Source organism: Panthera pardus, unplaced genomic scaffold, assembly GCF_024362965.1.
Source record: "Panthera pardus isolate Hobbes unplaced genomic scaffold, ASM2436296v1 HiC_scaffold_3, whole genome shotgun sequence".
Classification (NCBI taxonomy): Eukaryota; Metazoa; Chordata; class Mammalia; order Carnivora; family Felidae; genus Panthera; species Panthera pardus.
Window position 1 is genome coordinate 6,919,571 of NW_026526876.1, and position 18,242 is coordinate 6,937,812.

General features: G+C 48.8%; 1 protein-coding gene across 1 annotated transcript in view; it reads right to left on the minus strand.

The window, feature by feature from the left end:
• The window catches only part of DNAH9 (dynein axonemal heavy chain 9), a 333,637-nt gene that overhangs the window by 85,992 nt on the left and 229,403 nt on the right, over window positions 1-18,242 (minus strand). The window contains 3 exon segments of the mRNA XM_053893249.1: window positions 2,152-2,340; window positions 5,044-5,163; window positions 12,953-13,378. Of these exon segments, the coding sequence (XP_053749224.1) occupies window positions 2,152-2,340; window positions 5,044-5,163; window positions 12,953-13,378 (735 nt within the window).

The window sequence follows — 18,242 nt, forward strand, 5'->3', positions numbered from 1 at the left end:
GTGACCTGAGCTGAAGTCAGATGCTTAATCAACTGAACTACCCAGGTGCCCCTTAAAGGAACCATGTTAGAGTGCACGATTCAATGGCATTTGGTACCTTCACAATGTTGTGTGACCATCAACTCTATCTGGTTCCAAAACATTTTTCTTCATGCCAAAAGGAAGCCCTGTCACTCCCTTGGTCCCCTCTACCCCCCCGGTTTCCAACAACCACAAATCCACTTTCTATGCATTTACCTACTCTGGATACTTCACATAAATGGAGTCCTATGACAGGTGACCTTTCGTGTGTGCTTTCATTTAGTGGGATGTTTGTGAGGTTCACGCACACATGCCCCTTTAACCTCTCTGTGCCTCTGTCCTCTGTGGTCTGTCTTCCCAGTTACCTGAGGAACCCCTGTCCGATCCCTCCCCTTTCCTTTAATCTCACTCACGAGGGCTGCAGATGGCCAGTACTAAAGCATCCTTACCCTGGGGATCAGAAACGTATTTCAAGACCATTTTGTGCATGAAAAACATTCTCGTGAGAAGAAACCCATAGGTCCCCCCCCCCCACCCCGTTCCCGACCGCCAAAGGGGCTACAGCACAAAAGTGCCTACAAACGCCAAACCAAGCCAGAAAAATCCCCGTTAAGCTGCCACTGAGCTCCCCATCTTTATTCACTCAGTTGATGACTGCCCTTTTAATAATTTCCTTTCTCGGGGCACCTGGGGGGCTCAAATGGTTAAGCGTCCGACTCTTGGTTTCGGCTCAGGTCATGATCTCACGGTTCATGGGATTGAACCCCAGGTCGGGCTCTGCCCCGGGAGCAAGGAGCCTGCTTGGGATTCTGTCTTCCTCTCTCTCCCTGCCCCTCCCCTGCTCACTCTGTTTCTCTCTCACACAAAATAAATAAACTAAAAAAAAAAAAAAAACAATTTCCTTTCTCATGGTGTTCGAGATCAACGACAGCTTCATTTTTATTTCCTAGTACCATAATAGTACGTACGTGTGTATGTATTTCCGTAACAGTTTTTAAACCACAAATCATCAAGTGAATGAGCCTTTGTGAGCTGATTTCTGCAACCAACCACCACTAGACAATATGGGTTTTATGTTCTGGGTCTCTACCTACAGATGCATTCTGGAATTCAACTCTTCCTGTACATGGTGAACTGTCCGGCTGACTCTTACCGCAGCCAATTTTCGTGAACCTAGTCTCCTCCACCGTCCGGACTGGGACCTTCCTGCGGCCATCCTGGCCTTTAGGGAGGACACACAGGCTGATGCCTCGGTGAACATTTGTGGATTGAGGACTACGAGTCATGGGAAAGTGGACAGGATTAGGAATTATTCTGACTGTCGGCTCTAGAACCCCTTTCGATCAGGAACCAGCATTTCCCCACTTGGCCATCTCAGGAGAGGGGGAAGGGCTGGGAGCTAGGAGGACGGGCCGACTACACATGACAGAAGGAGGCAGAAGGGTTTGCACAAGGGGGGTCCGTGAGCCACGGGCACAGACTGCGCAGCCCTGGGATCCGGTGACAAGGTGCGTTGCAGATCTGGGAAGGGAGCCTTGGGCCCCACTGCGACACTGCCATTTGGCTCAAGAGCAGGGGCAGTGGAGGCAACTCAGGGTGCTTTTGGGGACTCTTGGGATTCGCAGTTTTGAGACAGCCTGCTGGGCAGTGGACCAGAGTGCCCACAGAGAGCCCAATTAAAGGGGAGAGATGCGGGGCGCCTGGGTGGCTCAGTCGGTTAAGCTTCCGACTTCGGCTCAGGTCACGATCTCGCGGGTCATGGGTTCGAGCCCCGCGTCGGGCTCTGTGCTGACAGCTCGGAGCCTGGAGCCCAATTTGGAATCTGTGACTCCCTCTCTCTCTGCCCCTCCCCCGCTCATGCTCTGCTCTGTCTCTCAAAAAATGAATAAATGTTAAAAAAATTTTTTTACAGGGGAGAGGCACTGTCCTCAGGTGGCCCAGAGGGCAGTGGATGGCAAGGCAGGGCACTGTATGGGAACACGGGTGCACAGGTCTCCCTCCCAGACCCCAAGATCACTAGGGGACGCTCAGGTGCTAGTGGTGGAAGCACGCAAGAAAGAGCTAGAAGACCTTATTGCCAGGAGAGCTCCCTGGCTGTAGAGCTGTAGGAGAAATCCAGGCTGTACACACCTTTAGCTGGCTTAGGTAGGGTCGCCAGGTGCCGTCCATGAGGCTCTGCCGATATCCCTTCGTGAAGAAGCCGAGGTACGAAACGAAAGCCGTGGTCAGAAGCACGTCTCCGCAGAGTTTGCTCTCCTGCTGTCTCAAGTTCTGCACGGCCTCTGCCCACCTCACGTTCTCTGAGGCCAGTCCCCTCACCTGTGGTTTCAGAGAGCAGAGAGGACAGGCGACGCATCATCCCACAGGCTGCATACAGACCCCGGGACTGAGTCACACGGGACGCACGGTGCTCGTCTGCTGGCAGCAGTCTCGGGACGTCGTTCAGGTGGCCCTGTGGATCCACGGGGAGTCGCACATTTTTGGGGAACGAGACCCTGTTCTGTTCTGTGCTATGTGTTATTGGGGCTGTGGATGGATTACAGGGTGTGAACGCGGGCTTGGAGAAAATTAAATACGACCGTGTCGGTTAATCACTTAGCACAGTGCCTGGGATGCAAACATACTAGAAGCTCATGCACCTCCCCCTCTCCTCTCCAAATGCTGGGGAGAGGAAAAGAAATAAAATCAATCCCACGCGCTATAAATAATTCACAGTGGGCGGGGAGACAGACATGGTAATGAAGGCCCAGAGTCAGAAGTACTGAAACATGGCCGTGCGTGAGGCACCAAGATGGCGGAACACGTCCTGAGTCTGCCCGCCCCGCTTTGGTATGGCGCTCCTCTCCCAGGGGGAGCCCCTCTCTGGGGAGGAGGGGCCTCCTTTCTACAGTAGGCATCTGGTAGAGCTGAGTCTGTGTTGTGACTGACCCTTTTTCCTTCCTTGAGAGATGGCATCAGAGAGCATCACAGCTGGAAGAAACGTTAAGGATGTGCCAGCCCAACCATTCCCATGCCCAGTTTTTAGGTGACACGGATAAAGACCAGTAAGTCTCTCCAGAACCTCTAGGTCGGTAGAGACAGGGTTGGTTTCAGAGCGTGTACACCCTGCCTGCCTCCTAAGAGGTTCAATTCAGAAAACTCCCGGGCCAGGCAGAGAAGGCCGTGCTAAGTTCTGGAAGCCAAACAGAAAGCGGAATGGGAGGCCAGCTGGGAGGTCTGGACTACCTCTTGCAGAAGAGCTGTCTCTACACTGAATTGTTCCGTTAACACCATCGTCCCAAAGCTACTCAACAGCAGGTGAGACAGACAACGGCACAGATGCACGCCTTTCTTCCCGGAAGCCATGGCTCATTTCAGTCATGGTTGTGACTCACTTCTCCCTAAACGAGAAAACCTGGCTCTGTTTTATAAGCAAACGGTGGCTGGAATAAACATAAAAAAGGTATCAGTTCTACCATTGGAGAGAAAGGTGTTGTGAAGGCTCTCCATTGAAGAGAAATCATACCCCGTGGACGGTGCCTTCCAGGATCTTAGCTGGTTTATGAGGAAACATATAAGCCGCAGGGGATTAAAAAAGGCAATGAATACTGACACTCTTTTCATCAAGAGTTGGTGTCTACAGGGGCGCCTGGGTGGCTCAGTCAGTTGAGCGTCCGACTCCGGCTCAGGTCATGATCTCACGGTTCGTGGGTTCGAGCCCCGCATCAGGCTCTGTGCTGATGGCTCAGAGCCTGGAGCCTGCTTCAGATTTTGTGTCCCCCTCCCTCTCTGCCCCTCCCCTGCTCGCGCTCTGTCTCTGTCTCTCAAAAGTGAATAAAGATAAAAAAAAAAAAAAAAAAGAGTTGGTGTCTATGTGCCCCCTCCCTGAACCCGCGACCAACAGAACGCAGTGGAAGTGATGTTGTGTTGGGTTTTGGCTCCAGGCCTTAAGAGACCGGGACCTTCTGCTTTCTGTCTCTGGGAGCCCTGGGTCTCCATGTAAGACGTCTAAGTACCCTGCTGGAGAGACCTTCCAGGGGCTCCTGCCAAGGTGCATGTGGCAAACCAGCCAGCCGCTGGCTGAAGAGTGCTGAGTGGCCCCAGGAGGCGCCACACAGGGCAGAGGACCCGCAGGTTGAAACCTACCCAGATTCCCGGCCCGCAAACCCGTGAGAGGCAATGAAATGGTTGTTGTGCTAAGCCGCTAAGTTTTGGGGGGGGGCAGTCTGTTAGACACCCACGAGACAGGCACCCTGCTGTGACCCTCGGATTTAGTTTTGCAGGGAGGCTGGAGCCCGTGTGCGGGTGTTTGTGCACATGTACGTATAGGCAAGGTCACGCTCAGAAATGCTCAGGGTTGAGAGGTCTCCTTCTCTCCTGCTTCTCTCTCAGCTCCTCATCCTGGCCACACCCTCATCATTAGATGTTAGATGGGTAAGAGCTTCGGAGCTCACCTGTCATGCAGCTACCTTTGTCCTAGACCCCTTCCTCTGGCTGATGGCGCGTATAGGCACATCAGCATGTCACGTGTCACCGGCTGCCTGATAGGTCAAGGGCTCCCACCTTCCCTACTGATCCGTCTCTGTAGGAAAACTTTTTTTTTTTAATTAAAAAAATTATTTTAGAGAGAGAGAGAGAGAGAAAGCATGTGGGGAAAAGATGCAGAGGGAGAGAGAGAGAGACAGAGAATCTCAAGCTGTGACGAGTCCTGACATGGGACTTGAGCCCACGAACCATGAGATCATGGCCTGAGCTGAAGTCAAGAGCTGGATGTTCAACCTATTGAGCCACCCAGGTGCCCCAGAAAACGTTGGACGTTCAACCTATTGAGACACCTGGGAGCCCCAGAAAACTCTTTTGAGCACACCAGGGTGTGCGTTCACACTTCTCAGGATCTGGTCCCCGCATCCCAGCACATTTAAATATTCCCCCCCGCCCCCCAAGTCAGAGCATCGCTAAGCTGTGCTCTATTTTGCACCTCTGTGGCGCCTGACAAGCTCGGATAATATGATCAAGGCTCAGGCTGCTGGGGCTCACACTCACCAGGCGATTTGCAAGGGAGATGACGCCTGCGGTCGCTTCGGCTTCTTGCTGACATCTGAGCTTGTCTGCCGTGGCTTTCTCAAACTTGGCTGTGAGTTTGGCCAGGTTTTCATTAAGGTGCTGTTGAGGAAGGAGCATGAGGTCGATCAGTAATTCCAGCCTGAGTCACCTCTAGTGCTGCTGAGACAGATGCATGTGTCGGTGATTTTTAAGGAAGGCCCCCGGGGGGAAGGTATAAGGGGCTGAGGAAGGCTGGGCAGAGAAGGAAAGGAAGGGAAATCAGGGGTGATCTTGGGGGAGAGTCCGGGTGGACGTCTAGATCGGTCCTGACCCAAGTGAGAGGGCTGAGTTTCCCACCTCAGTGCAGAGCCAAGGTGGGGGGGTGGTGACAGACATAGAGGGGGGTGCATAAATTCTCTCTCTCCTTGTAGTGGGGGAAAATGGGTTGCAGGAGCCTATCAACGAAGGCAAGGGCTGCTGTTCAAAGCAAAAGTGCACCAAAGGCTGGGGTGGCCTGAAAATGTTCAGGAGGATCCCGGGGGTCCTGGAGGGAAGCACACTGTGCCTGGGGCAGCAGGTCTGTGGTTTGGGATTGGGCTGTCTGCAATCTAAGCCCTCCCCTTGCTTTAAAGTCTTAGGAGTACGGCTCACTTTTGCTTAACCTCATCGATTCTCTCCAATGATCCTGAAGTCGAGGAACGTTTTATAAAAAGACATGGTTTTAAGGTTTTCTAAATTGATCAAGAATTTAGAATCGAAGTGCATAGCTTCTGTTACCCCTGGAATACACATTTGCATTCACAAAGACACAGGGACACGGGGCACAGCCCTCGAAGTATGTCTCAGGTCACCACGATAATGGAGTCGGGCTGCCTTTTTGGCCATTACCAAGTCACAAGAGAAACCACTCACGGGCCAAGTTTATACAGCCAAGCAGTTGGAAAAGCACGTGGTGAGCTGTCCGATTAATGATGGCAGACTGGCCACACTCACTTACTTCCTCCTCTCCCTGAGGCTTGCTCTAAAATAATTATGCAACAATTGAAAATGTCAAATCCTTAACACTAAGCAATTGTTGAGGGTCATTGGAGGGGGAGGGATTCCAATAGATTTATGGCAGACTGGACTCGTAGAGGAGTGGAAAGTTCCAGAGCAGGGCACAGGAAGCTGCAGTACAGAGTGGGCCTCAGTTCGCCAAAGGGGATAGGCACTGGGGATTTGGAAACGTCAGGTGTGATGGGGTGGGATGCTGAAAGCAAAAGGGTTTATTGGAAGCTTACTGATCCTCTACCCCCATCTCCACTCTCATGCTCAGTGTCCAATGCCACCAGGCATCCGTGTCACCAGCAGGACACTCAACAGCGGCAGAGAGAAGACGCCACATTGTGGCATATGGGATGTAGCCAACAGAACTCAACTGATCCCCAAAACGAGTTCTTCCAGTGAGCCAGCTCGGCCCTTGCCTACAGAGCTCTCACCAGATTTTGAGTTCTTATAAAACACAAAAGACAAAAAGGCATTTGATGAAGCCTGGATTAAGGTAAACAAGAGGGCAATAAAAGCAACAACCTGAGACAAGAGGTAACGTCAGCCACAAAGAGCACAAGAAAGCCTAAAATCCTTCACGATGAGTTTCTTAGGAAGATTCGAGATGTCTCATCCATAAAACAAGAAGAGGATGCTAGTAAAAGGAACAGGGAACACAAAAGCGATTGTGGAAATTATTATTATCGTTGATGTAAAAAAAATAATAAATTCAAGGGAAGGGGCCCCGTGGGCTCAGTCGGTTGAGTGTGCAACTTTGGCTCAAGTCATGATCTTACAGTTTGTGGGTTCGAGCCCTGCATAGGGCTCTGTGCTGACAGCTCAGAACCTGGAGCCTGCTTCGGATTCTGCATCTCCCTCCCTCTCTCTCTCTGCCCCTCTCCTGCTCACACTCTGCCTCTCAAAAATAAACAAACATTAAAAAAATTTTTTTTAATTCAAGGGAAGAGTTAAAAGATGAATTTGAGGAAATTTAGAAAGAATAAGAAAACAAAGTGACTCTGAGAAAAAACATAGGACTCATCAGAAGGTCCAACTTCCAACAAATATGCGTTCTAGAAAATACGATCAAAAAGGAAACAGAAGGGAGAGTCCTAAAGAAAAAAGACAAAGTAATTTTCTGGAGTGAAGGAAAATAAATCTCCCTGAGCCAAACACAATGAATTGAAAAAGCACGGCAGCTAAGCACATCCATACAGAGTTTCAGACACCAAGAATAAAGAGAAAGATGGAAACACTTCCAGAAAGGTGGAAACACAGTGCACTGGCAAAGGAATGGGACCCTGACTGTTCACCAGACTTCTCACCAAAGAAAGGGATAAAGCATTCAGGGTTGTAAAGAGGAGAAAATTAGCATCAGAATTCAATACTCTACAAAATTGTCACATCAGTTTAAACATTTTTTTAAATGTCTATTTACTCTTGAGAGAGAGAGAGAGAGAGAGAGAGAGAGAGAGAGAGAGAGAGAGAAGAGACAGGATGTGAGTGGGGGAGGGACAGAGTGAGAGAGGACACAGAATCTGAAGCAGGCTCCAGGCTCTGAGCTGTCAGCACAGAGCTCGATGTGGGGCTTGAACTCACAAGCCATGAGATTATGACCCGAGCCCAAGTCGGATGCTTAACCGATTGAGCCACCCAAGCACCCCAATTGGGTCAGTTTAAAAGTCAATTAAAGGCATTTCCAGACTGGGACCCTTCATAAAATTTACCTCTTAGTTAACATGTCTGAGAAAGTTACTTAAGAAGGAGCTAATGCAAACAAGAAATCAAGGAAGGAGAAGGCAGAGGTTCTAGAAGTCCTTGGAACCAACCCAAGAAAGCAGTGAATGTGTTTAATCTCCAACACTGATTGGGGTTTGGAGATGGGGACAAGAGAGAAAGGTCTTGGGAGTAAAAACGGACTTGACAGAATATTGGATTGCATGGAGATTTTAATTGAGGCTAGAGGTGCCTGGGTGGCTCAGTCGGTTGTTTCTGTCTCTTGATTTTGGTTCACGTCATAATGTTGCAGTCGTGAGATCAAGCCTTCTGTCAGGCTCTGTGCAAAGTGCAGATCCTGCTTGAGATTCTTTCTTCCACCTCCCCCCCCCCACACCCCTTCCTTGCTTGCGTTCTCTCTCTCAAAATAAAAAGTAAACTTTAATAAAAGAGTAATTGAGGCTATACAAAAGGAATTAATGGCAGAGAAAAAAAATAAAGGCAAGTAGAAACTCCAGGGGGAGGGGAAAAGATCGTATTAAAAAGGAAACGTATTAAAAATAGAAATTGTTTTAAATAAGAAGCATAATCAGACCTATAAATACCGAGAACAAAGTGGTGGTTGCCAGAGGGGAGGAGGTAGGGGGATGGGCAAAATGGGTGAAGGGGAGCGGGAGATACAGGCTCCCAGTTATGGAATGGGTAAGTCACGAGAACAGAAGGCACAGCATGGAAAATACAGTTGATGATACTGTAATAGCTTTGTATGGTGACAAGTCAAAACGACGCTTGTGCTGAGCATAGCAGAACATACAAACTTGTCTAATCACTATGCTGTCCACTCGAAAGTGAATGTAACACTGTGGGTCAACTATCCTCAAAAAAGTTGTTTTCTTTTTTCTTTTTTTTAAAGTGTCTATTTACTTTGAGAGAGAGACAGAGTGCATGAGGGGAGCAGGGACAGAGAGAGAGAGAGTCAGAGACACAGAATCCGAAGCAGCTCCAGGCTCTGAGCTGTTAGCACAGAGCCCCACACGGGGCTCGAACCCATGGACAGTGAGATCATGACCTGAGCTGAAGTCGGAGGCTTAACCAACTGAGCCACCCAGGTGCCCCAAACAGAATTGTTTTATTAATCTTTTTGGATCATTCAACGCTTATGTATAGAAATGGCGATTTTTGTGTGTTCATGGTATATCCTTCATGTTTTCAGAATTTGTTCATCAGCTCACATAGCATTTTGTGGTTGTTACCAAGAAATAACAAATGAAAATTTCTACTGAAAAAAGGACATGTAATTCTAATGCATCAGTTAGATCTGCTATGAACAATATAGGTAGGTTCATAGAATATAATTGGAATTTACTGATTTTTCAACTTTTCCGATCAGGGAACAGAGCATGGGGCCCTTAATTTTTGGTTGCAGAACAGAATGAAGTCTTGGTGACTCAAAAGCAAAAGTTAACAATCAGTAATGATAACAGAAGCTGGGAGGGAGGAGGGAGGAGGTCGGGAGAAGAGCTGACGGAAAGGATAATCATCCTTTCTTGAAAACTGAGGGTTCCTACGAAGCTGCCTCTGTGTGAGAGGGCAAGAAACAAAGGTCACGTCAACCGGAAGAAGTTGTCGTGATGGTATCATTGGGGAGACGTGGGGATGAACACCTTAGGGCCTCATCTAGCAGAAAGTCAACTGCCTGCATAAGGTCCATCAAGTAACAGGATGTCTCAACTGACGAACGGATAAAGATGTGGTTTATATATACCACGGAATACTACTTGGCAATGAGAAAGAATGAAATTTGGCCATTTGTAGCAACGTGGATGGAACTGGAGAGTGTTATGCTAAGTGAAGTAAGTCAGGCAGAGAAAGACAGATACCATATGTTTTCACTCATATGTGGATCCTGAGAAACTTAACAGAAGACCATGGGGAATGGGAAGGGGGGAAAAATTACAGAGAGGGAAGGAGGGAAACCATAAGAGACTCTTAAATACAGAGAACAAACTGAGGGTTGACGGGGGGTGGGGGGGAGATGGGAAAGTGGGCGATGGGCATTGAGGAGGGCACCTGTTGGGATGAGCACTGGGTGTTGTATGAAAACCAATGAAACAATAAATTTCATAAAAAAAAAAAGAAACAGGACGTCAGCCCAGCACACAGGTGGAAGTCAGAAGTTCAGATGAGCAGAGGTCAGGGAGATGATGTAAGCTGGTCAGATGAGTCTAGCACTGGGGGGGTTTGGGGAAGGCACTGGTGGGGACTACGACCAAACTGGACTGGATGGCGATGGCAAGGTGCTACTCAACTCCAGGGTCAGTTCATGATATTTTAGAATCTTCTGATCACTTTAAGACTGGCCGGGAATCAGATTTTTACAATGATCTCCTGTAGATTATTTATTTATTTATTTATTTTTTAACCTTGATTTATTTTTGAGAGAGACAGAGACAGAGTGTGAGCTGGGGCGTGCCAGAGAGAGAGAGAGAGAGGGAGACACAGAATCTGAAGCAGGCTCCAGGCTCCCGGCTGTCAGCACAGAGCCCGACAACGGGACTCAAACTCATGAACTGCGAGGTCATGACCTGAGCCGAAGTAGATGCTTAACTGACTGAGCCACCCAGGTGCCCCTTATTACTATTATTTTTATAAACTGTAACATTAGTATATGCTCATTATAGAAAGAAAGAAAATGCCAATAAGCAAAACTTATTCAAAATATATCTCCCCAAGGGAACCTGGGTGACTCAGTCGGTTAAGCATCTGACTTCGGCTCAGGTCACGATCTCGTGGTTTGTGAATTCGAGCCCCGCGTCGGGATCTGCTCTGACAGCTTAGAGTCTGGAGCCTGCTTTGGATCTTTGGACCCTGTGTCTCCCTCCCTCCCTGGCACTCCCCTGCTCACGCTTTCTCAAAAACAAATAAACATAAAAAAAAACTTTAAAAAATATACCCCCCCAGGTATAACTACAACTATGTGTGTTTTTATGTATTTTATAATCTGTTTGGAAAAAAATTTTTTTAAACTGTATCTTGGATAGAACATTCTTTACTTGGAATTATCCTAAAATCCTAAAAATAAGTCTTGGGGACTGGAGAAGTCTGCCCATGGCCACCGTGGCACGTAGGAAGAATTTCCTCGCCCGGGGTGGCCCTTCACATTAGGGGTGGATGTCAGCTCCTCACCTCTGTCATTAGTGGGGGAGTTTTCAAACTCTTGGGACGCTGACAGGAGTGTGGATAAGCAAAGGATGGGGAGAAGGTTGTTAAAAGCAAAAATACATTTTTTTCCCCCAAAAAACACTTTGGCAGAAGAGCGGTGCCTTCCTAAGGTAGCCAAGTATTTGAAAGCTCTGCTCGTTGCTTTCACACGTTGAGTGGGCCCATCATGCGAATGTTGGCTACTGAATAGGTATAAACATTTTGCAAACATTCCCTCTGCACCAAATGTTCCTTTAGTTAAAATAACTGGAGTAAAGAATCCTTCAAAATGCAGTTCTTAACACTTTTCTGGGAGAGTCTGCAGAGTATGAAAACCGTCAGGACGCTTTCCCCCTTAACCATCAGTCCTGCGGACGTCAGGGTGTTACGCACCTCGTGTTCTTTGAAGAAGGGCCATCGTTGTGGTGATTATCACCTGCTTTGAGTAGACGGGCCCACAACACGTGGATTCATAAGGCAAACATACAGAGGTTAGCTGCTTTGCTTTAAAGCATCTTTAGAGAGAGACTGGTCGCAAGGATCTTTGAACTGGCGCCCTGAGCCGTAGAATTTGATCTAGTCTGCCATCTTGCGTCTCATGGTCTGTAAAACCCTTTCTTATCATCGTCATGCACTTGTTGTAAGAATCTTATGTGCCTGGAACGCACGTGGAGACGTGAAGGACCCAGGAAGTGTTTTGGATTGAACTTGGTCACGGGAATGACTGATCCCCAGCACCTGGGCACGCCTGTGAGCGAACACAGGGGGCGGAAGGAGGAGGAAGGACAGGAGAGGTGGTGCACCGATAGTTGTCGTGACCAGGGCAGCGCGGCGGCCTGAGCCCCTGGGCGTGGTCCCATGGGCTCTGCGCGCACGCTGTCCTTTGGTCCTCACTGTGATCTCGTGAAGTGGGATGTTACTGTGTCCATTTTACTTCAGGAAACTTAAGTTTGGGCACTTAATTTTTTTTAGTTAATTATTTTGAGAAAGTGCGCACAAGCAGGGGAGGGACAGAGAGAGACAGAGACAGAGACAGAGACAGAGAGAGAGAGAGAGAGAGAGAGAGAATCCCAAGCAGGCTCCAGGCTGTCAATGCAGAGCCCAACGTGGGGCTTGAACCCACGAACTCTGAGATCATGACCTGAACTGAAACGAAGAGTTGGACGCTTAACCAACTGAGTCACCCAGGCACTCATTAAGTTTGGGCATTTTGAAGGCCTTTATAAAGGTCACACATCCGTGAAGGGCACAGCCTGGACTGGATGGTCAACAGCTCTGCCATCCTGTGGGACTTCGATTTCTACCTTCGCTTTGGTGGTTTCCATTTTAAGGGCAAAGGTGAAGTTCAAGGGGAATCTCTCTCAAACGGGTGTCAATCCAAGATTACCCCATCCCCCAATCCTGAGCGTGGCAGATGCAATCAAAACATCCACAAGAGGTTAATAAAAGCTAAAAACCCTCACAGTTTCATATTTATGGTCAAGGGACCACCCGCCCAAATGACATTACACTATCCGCTTTTAAAAGCTTCCAGAGAATGGTGCAGGTGACCTAAAACCAACGGTCTGGTGGATTTGTCTCGTGTGGACTATACAGTAGCTGAGAAAGAAAAAAATTCGCCTCTACTGAGAAATCAGGAGCTTTTGCATCACACTGTGGTTTTCCTGCCTCTCTCTCTAAAAATCAGGACACTCAGGGGGCGCCTGGGCGGCTCAGTCGGTTAAGCATCCGACTTCGACTCAGGTCATAATCTCGTGGTCCGTGAGTTCGAGCCCCGTGTCGGGCTCACGGCTGACAGCGTGGAGCCTGCTTCAGATTCTGTGTCTCCCTCTCCCTCTGTCCCTCCCCTGCGCTCTCTGTCAAAAAGAAACAAACATCCAACAACAACAAAAAATTCGGGACGCACAGGTGCTGGGAAGTGGGGGAGCCTGCCCAGAAGGGCTGGGGGCACTCTGGCCTCACTTACAGTGATTTTGGCTTTTATGGCTGCCAGCTTCTCCTGGGCGGCGGTGAGGTCCGAGGTGGCTCTGCTCAACGCCTGGCGCTTGGGCTCGACGTCGCAGAACACCTCGTAGAACTTCACGATGTTGATCACCCAGGAGCAGAGGCCCGCAGCCGCGTGAGACTTGGTGGCCACAAACTCGGGGTTGAACTCTGGGTCCTGCAGATACGGCCTGATGGCCTTGAGGCAGTTCTCGTGAATGTTCTCTTTGTCGAAGTTGACGAGGGAGTCCAGGAAACTGTCCACTTTGGCCATGCTGACCTTCGCGGCCTTCCAGCTCCGGTCCTTGGGGACCTTGCCCCCGGGGGCGATGAGGGTCATCACCGCGGCCGTGACATTGCTCACTGCCAGTGGCGGGGTGCCAAAGGACTTCAGCTCCGTCAGGTTGGTCTGAGGAGAGAGGAGGAGGTTGTGAGGGGCGAACAACCGATGGGCTTCCTATGTCCTGGGCCGCTAATGGGAGCGGGGCTCCGGAGCGATCAATCTGAACAGGCTGCTTCGAAGCCTGCCGAGCCCTCTGAATTTGAAATGCCATGACTCATCAAAAAGGCACCAAAGCTGGTCTCCGGTGGCTCCAGACTTCCCGAACGGCTAGCTGAGGCTCAGCTCTGTGTGTTCGGCTCTTTAACAGACTCGCGGCCCATTAGAGACGCACGATTATTTCACATTCAACAGAAAAAGAGAGGGATGCCAACGCACCCTGAAACGGGCAGCCTGCCATGAATAAGAGATAAGGTTATTATAAATTAATTTCCATCCTGGATGGAAAAGAACGGCACTGTTGACCCAACCAATTTTTTCCCCTTTAATTAAACTCCTTTCTTCCAGCAGCTCGTTCTACTGCACTTGACTGTCCTGATAGCAAAGTGACATTTTCTGCCAAGAAATAATTCGGGCCGAAGGCTGGGCACAGCCTGAGCCGTCACTGCCTCTGCCCACACGTGGGTTTGTCCTCGGCCCCAACTGTCACTTGCCCTGGGAAGGTGTGGCCCGAAAGGGTTGGCCTTCCCAAGCTGTCACTTCAGCTCTCCAGGCCTCTGTGTTTCCATCTGCAAATTGGGAGCAGACAGACCTGCTAATCTGTAAGTGAAACGGTCATGAACACAGGTGACATTGACTTAAGGTCTGCATGACCATCGGTGGGAAGCCTGTGACCTCACAAGTGCTCGTTGTGGGAGCTGATTTTGTAAGTGGGGGAAAAAATCTTGATCGTGAAGATTAGGTCCCCTGTGCCAAATTCATTTGGGGGTGCTCTTGGGCCTGGGAATCTACAAACGAAGGGGGATTATTTCTAGAACCTTCCTGATGGAAGCCTCTGGGAAGATGCTCCATTTGCTGACCTTAAAAAATTGTTTTTTAACATTTATTTATTTTTGAGAGAAAGAGCATGAGCAGGAGAGGGGCAGAGAGAGAAGGAGACACAGAATCGGAAGCAGGCTCCAGGCTCTGAGCTGTCAGCCGTGAGCCCGACGCGGGGCTCGAACCCACGAACCGCGAGATCATGACCTGGGCCGAAGTCGGACACTCAGTCGACTGAGCCACCCAGGCGCCCCAGCTTTTGCAGCTGTTTTCACATTTGGTCTTGACAACCTGTCAGGGGCAGGGATGAAGGACAGCACCTGTGTGAGTGTTGTGCTGGCACTCCTGTCCTGGTGACCTCTGCTGGGGGGAAAGGGGCCAGAGTCAGAAAATATAATCGGAAGCAGAATCCTGCAAACATAAAAATTCTGTAAGTTCAGCACGGTCAACGTACTGAATTAAGAAAATACAAAAATGCATGGCAGATGAAGTTGACTTCCTATCACCCAGATATATCGCTGGTAATATTTCAATGTACAATAAAACCTTAGATTGTGAGTAACTTGTTCTGAGTGTTCCGCGAGACGAGCGAACATTTCTAATACAGTTTAACTTGATAAAGGAGCGATGGCTTGTGATAGGAGTAGTATGGGATGCCGAAAGTCACATGATCACACCTGAGCCAATGGTTCTTGAAATTCACTTTGATGTATGAGTGCTTTGGATCCCAAGCATGTTTCTGGAACGAATTATGCTTGCTCACAGACCAAGGTTTTTTACTGTAATTCCTTCCAATCTTTTTTTATTTTTAACATGTATTCATTTTTGAAAGAGAGTGTGAATGGGGGAGGGAGGGGCAGAGAGAGAGAGAGGGAGACACAGAATCTGAAGCAGGTTCCAGGCTCTGAGCTGTCGGCACAGAGCCTGACGTGGGGCTCGAACTCACGGACTGTGAGATCATGACCTGAGCCGAAGTCGGACGCTCAACCGACCAGCGCCCCTTTCCAGTCGTTTTTATATTCGTGTGTCTCGACCGATCCATCACAGCCTTTTTGATGGTAGTGACAGAAGACCCCACTGAAGTACAAAGGGGACTTTCTGGCTCATGCATTTGATCGGAAGGATGAGTTTGGAGGTGGCTGTGAGGACGAGGAGAACTGGGTTCACGGACTCTCTGGACCTTCTGGTTTCTACTTCTCCCCGTGCACGCTTCTGTTTTGCACAGCAGAAACCAGTTTCTTCGTGTCGCAAGGAGTGCGACCTACCTCACTGGCCTCCACTTGCCTCGTCACCTCCATCTGTCACTAAGCTCTGCCCCCAGTCACCTCCTTCTAGTGCCCTGATGGCCAAGCTCATCCTTCCCTCAGGAGCCCTGCCCGAAACACTTCTTCCTAAGCTATTTGCCTGGCTCGTCCCTTCTCATCCAGAAGGATCTCAGTGCAGACACTGCCCACTCACAAAGACTCTCCCGTCAGCTTCCGCTGCTCATCATTTCTTATGGGCTCCTTGATGAGCTGCAGAGAACTCGGGGCAGACACAATCACCCCTTTTTCCTTATTGGATCTCCAATTCCTCTCCTTCCAGAGAAGAGGGACCCCATCTGTCTTGTTAACTAATGAGGGAGCGTGGGGCAAGCTGAGGGCAGAGGACAGGCTAACAGCACCCCCTCCCTCCAGGCGGGATCTGTGTGATATTCCTGGGACACGCCTGCCTACCCGAGAACAAAGGAACGGGGTTTAAGTGCTGGCCGTGGCGACGTGGGAAACTAAGGCAAATGAAAAATTCAATTCCCTTATTGCCTACCGCCCACTGACAAGTCCTTGAAACGGGCAGAGTGACCGTCCTCCAGGAGCTCAGCTGCCTCGATGACGACACTTTGCTGGGGGCAAAGAGAGAACCTGAGCTTAATATTATCCCAACCTCGAGGATTCTGCAAGTCAATTTCCTTTATCTCAGCTGCCCCAAGATATATGCTGGCAATCGTACTCTAAGCTTATGGCCCCCTGATATGCATCTGAAGGGTCTCATGACTGGGGTTTTATTAGATGGTAATAAATGGTGTTTCCTTAGCAACAGCTAGCCCCTCAAGGTCCTGGAAACCTTGCTTCCAAAATTCCCTAGAGACTTACTCTAGCCCTGACCCCCTCCCAACCTGAGGGTATGTAACCTGTCTCTCCTCACAACCCCAGGGCAGCTCTTCCTGCCCACGGGTCCTGTCCCCAGGCTTTAATAAAATCACTTTTTTGCACCAAAGACATCTCTTTCAAGAGTTTTTTCTTGGCCATCGGCTCTGGACCACCCCACCATCACCCCAAAACCTCATCATTGTAGCTCCGGTGTCTGGAACAGAAACCGGAACCCAGTAGGCGTTCATCAACATGTGGGTCGAACGCCCTCAGGGGACGAATGGGTGTCAGCAGCTTCAAGGTCACAGCCATCACATCGCAACCAGAAGGGAAAGGGACTTTTTCCTCTCAAAATGTCCTGGGGAACGATCTTGTTTAGTTAGGCAGGGCTCCTACAGCCAAGCAGGAAGAGAGGGGTCCACTAAAAGGAACACAGGGTGGAAAGAAACATTTCTAAGGAGGCAGGCAAGGTTTGAAGCAGCAAACATTAGGCGCGGTGCGCTCTGGCTTTCTCCACCCCCTCTCCTGCCATCAGGCTGCTGTTCTCGCTATACCAAGGGATTAGTAGTAAAACCTTATATATCTATATCTATATCTATATCTATATCTATATCTATATCTATCTATCTATCTATCTAAACCTGTAGGGGAGCCTGGGTGGCTCAGCCAATTAAGCATCCAACTCTTGATCTCGGTTCAGGTCACGATCTCACAGTTCCTGAGTTCGAGCCCCATGTCTGGCTCTGTGCTGACAGCTCAGAGCCTGAAGCCTGCTTCAGATTCTCTGTCTCTCTGTCTCTCTCTCTCTGCCCCTTTCCTGCTTGCACTCTCTCTCTCTCTCTCTCTCTCTCTCTCAAAAATAAATAAATAAAACATTTTTAAAAACCTGTAATTTTAGAAATAAAAAGGGAAGCTCTCTTACAAGAAAATGAACAACAACAACCACAGTCGAAACAAGTAATGGACAAAAGAAGAAATCTAAATATTTGAAAAGATGTCCAAGTCTCATCAGAATGAAAACATCTATAGTTTTTTAAAAAATGAAAAATAAAATGTTTGCTCTCTTACGAAGAAAAGTGAAAGTGATTGGAAATGTCTAAGATTGGCAAGGATGTAGGAAAAGCAGTATTCACAAATATAGACAAGAACAACCATTTTAGACAGTTACTGGTCATTATTTATATACAAAAAAAGAGCATATTCTTGGTATCAGCTTCCTATCGCTTCTGCAACAAATTAACGCAAAGTTAGAGACTTTACGCGATGCAACACGCAATGGAGGTCTTAGCTCACAGCTGTGGGGGTGAGAAATCCTCAGGTCAAGGTGTTGGCAGGGGGTGGTAGGGCCTGTTCCCTCTGGAGGCTGCTGGGGAGACTCTGTCGTGTGCCTCTTCTGGCTTCTAGAAGGTTGGCCTCATCCCTTGGCTCGTGTCCCCATATCACATCCGCTTTTCCCCTACCTTGCTTCTGCCATCACATTGCATTTGGGGCCCACCTGGATACCCTCCCCACCTCAAGACCCTTGACTCAATCATGCCTATAAAAAGTCACACTTGCCATATGAGGCAAAATTCACAGGTTCCAGAGATCAGGATGTGAGTATCTTTGGGGTGGAAGAGGCATTATTTAATCCTGCCAAGTTGTTGTATCAAACTATCGTCTTCTTGGCCCAGAGAAATAGTTGCATATGCAATAAATATTTATGCATGGGGATATTTGCATAGGAAAAAAAAAAACAAAATTAAACACTCAACAATGGAAAAATCGCTAAAAAAAAAAAGGGGGGGGTTTAATTAGAGCATGGAATCCTATGAAGAATTCAAGTTTCA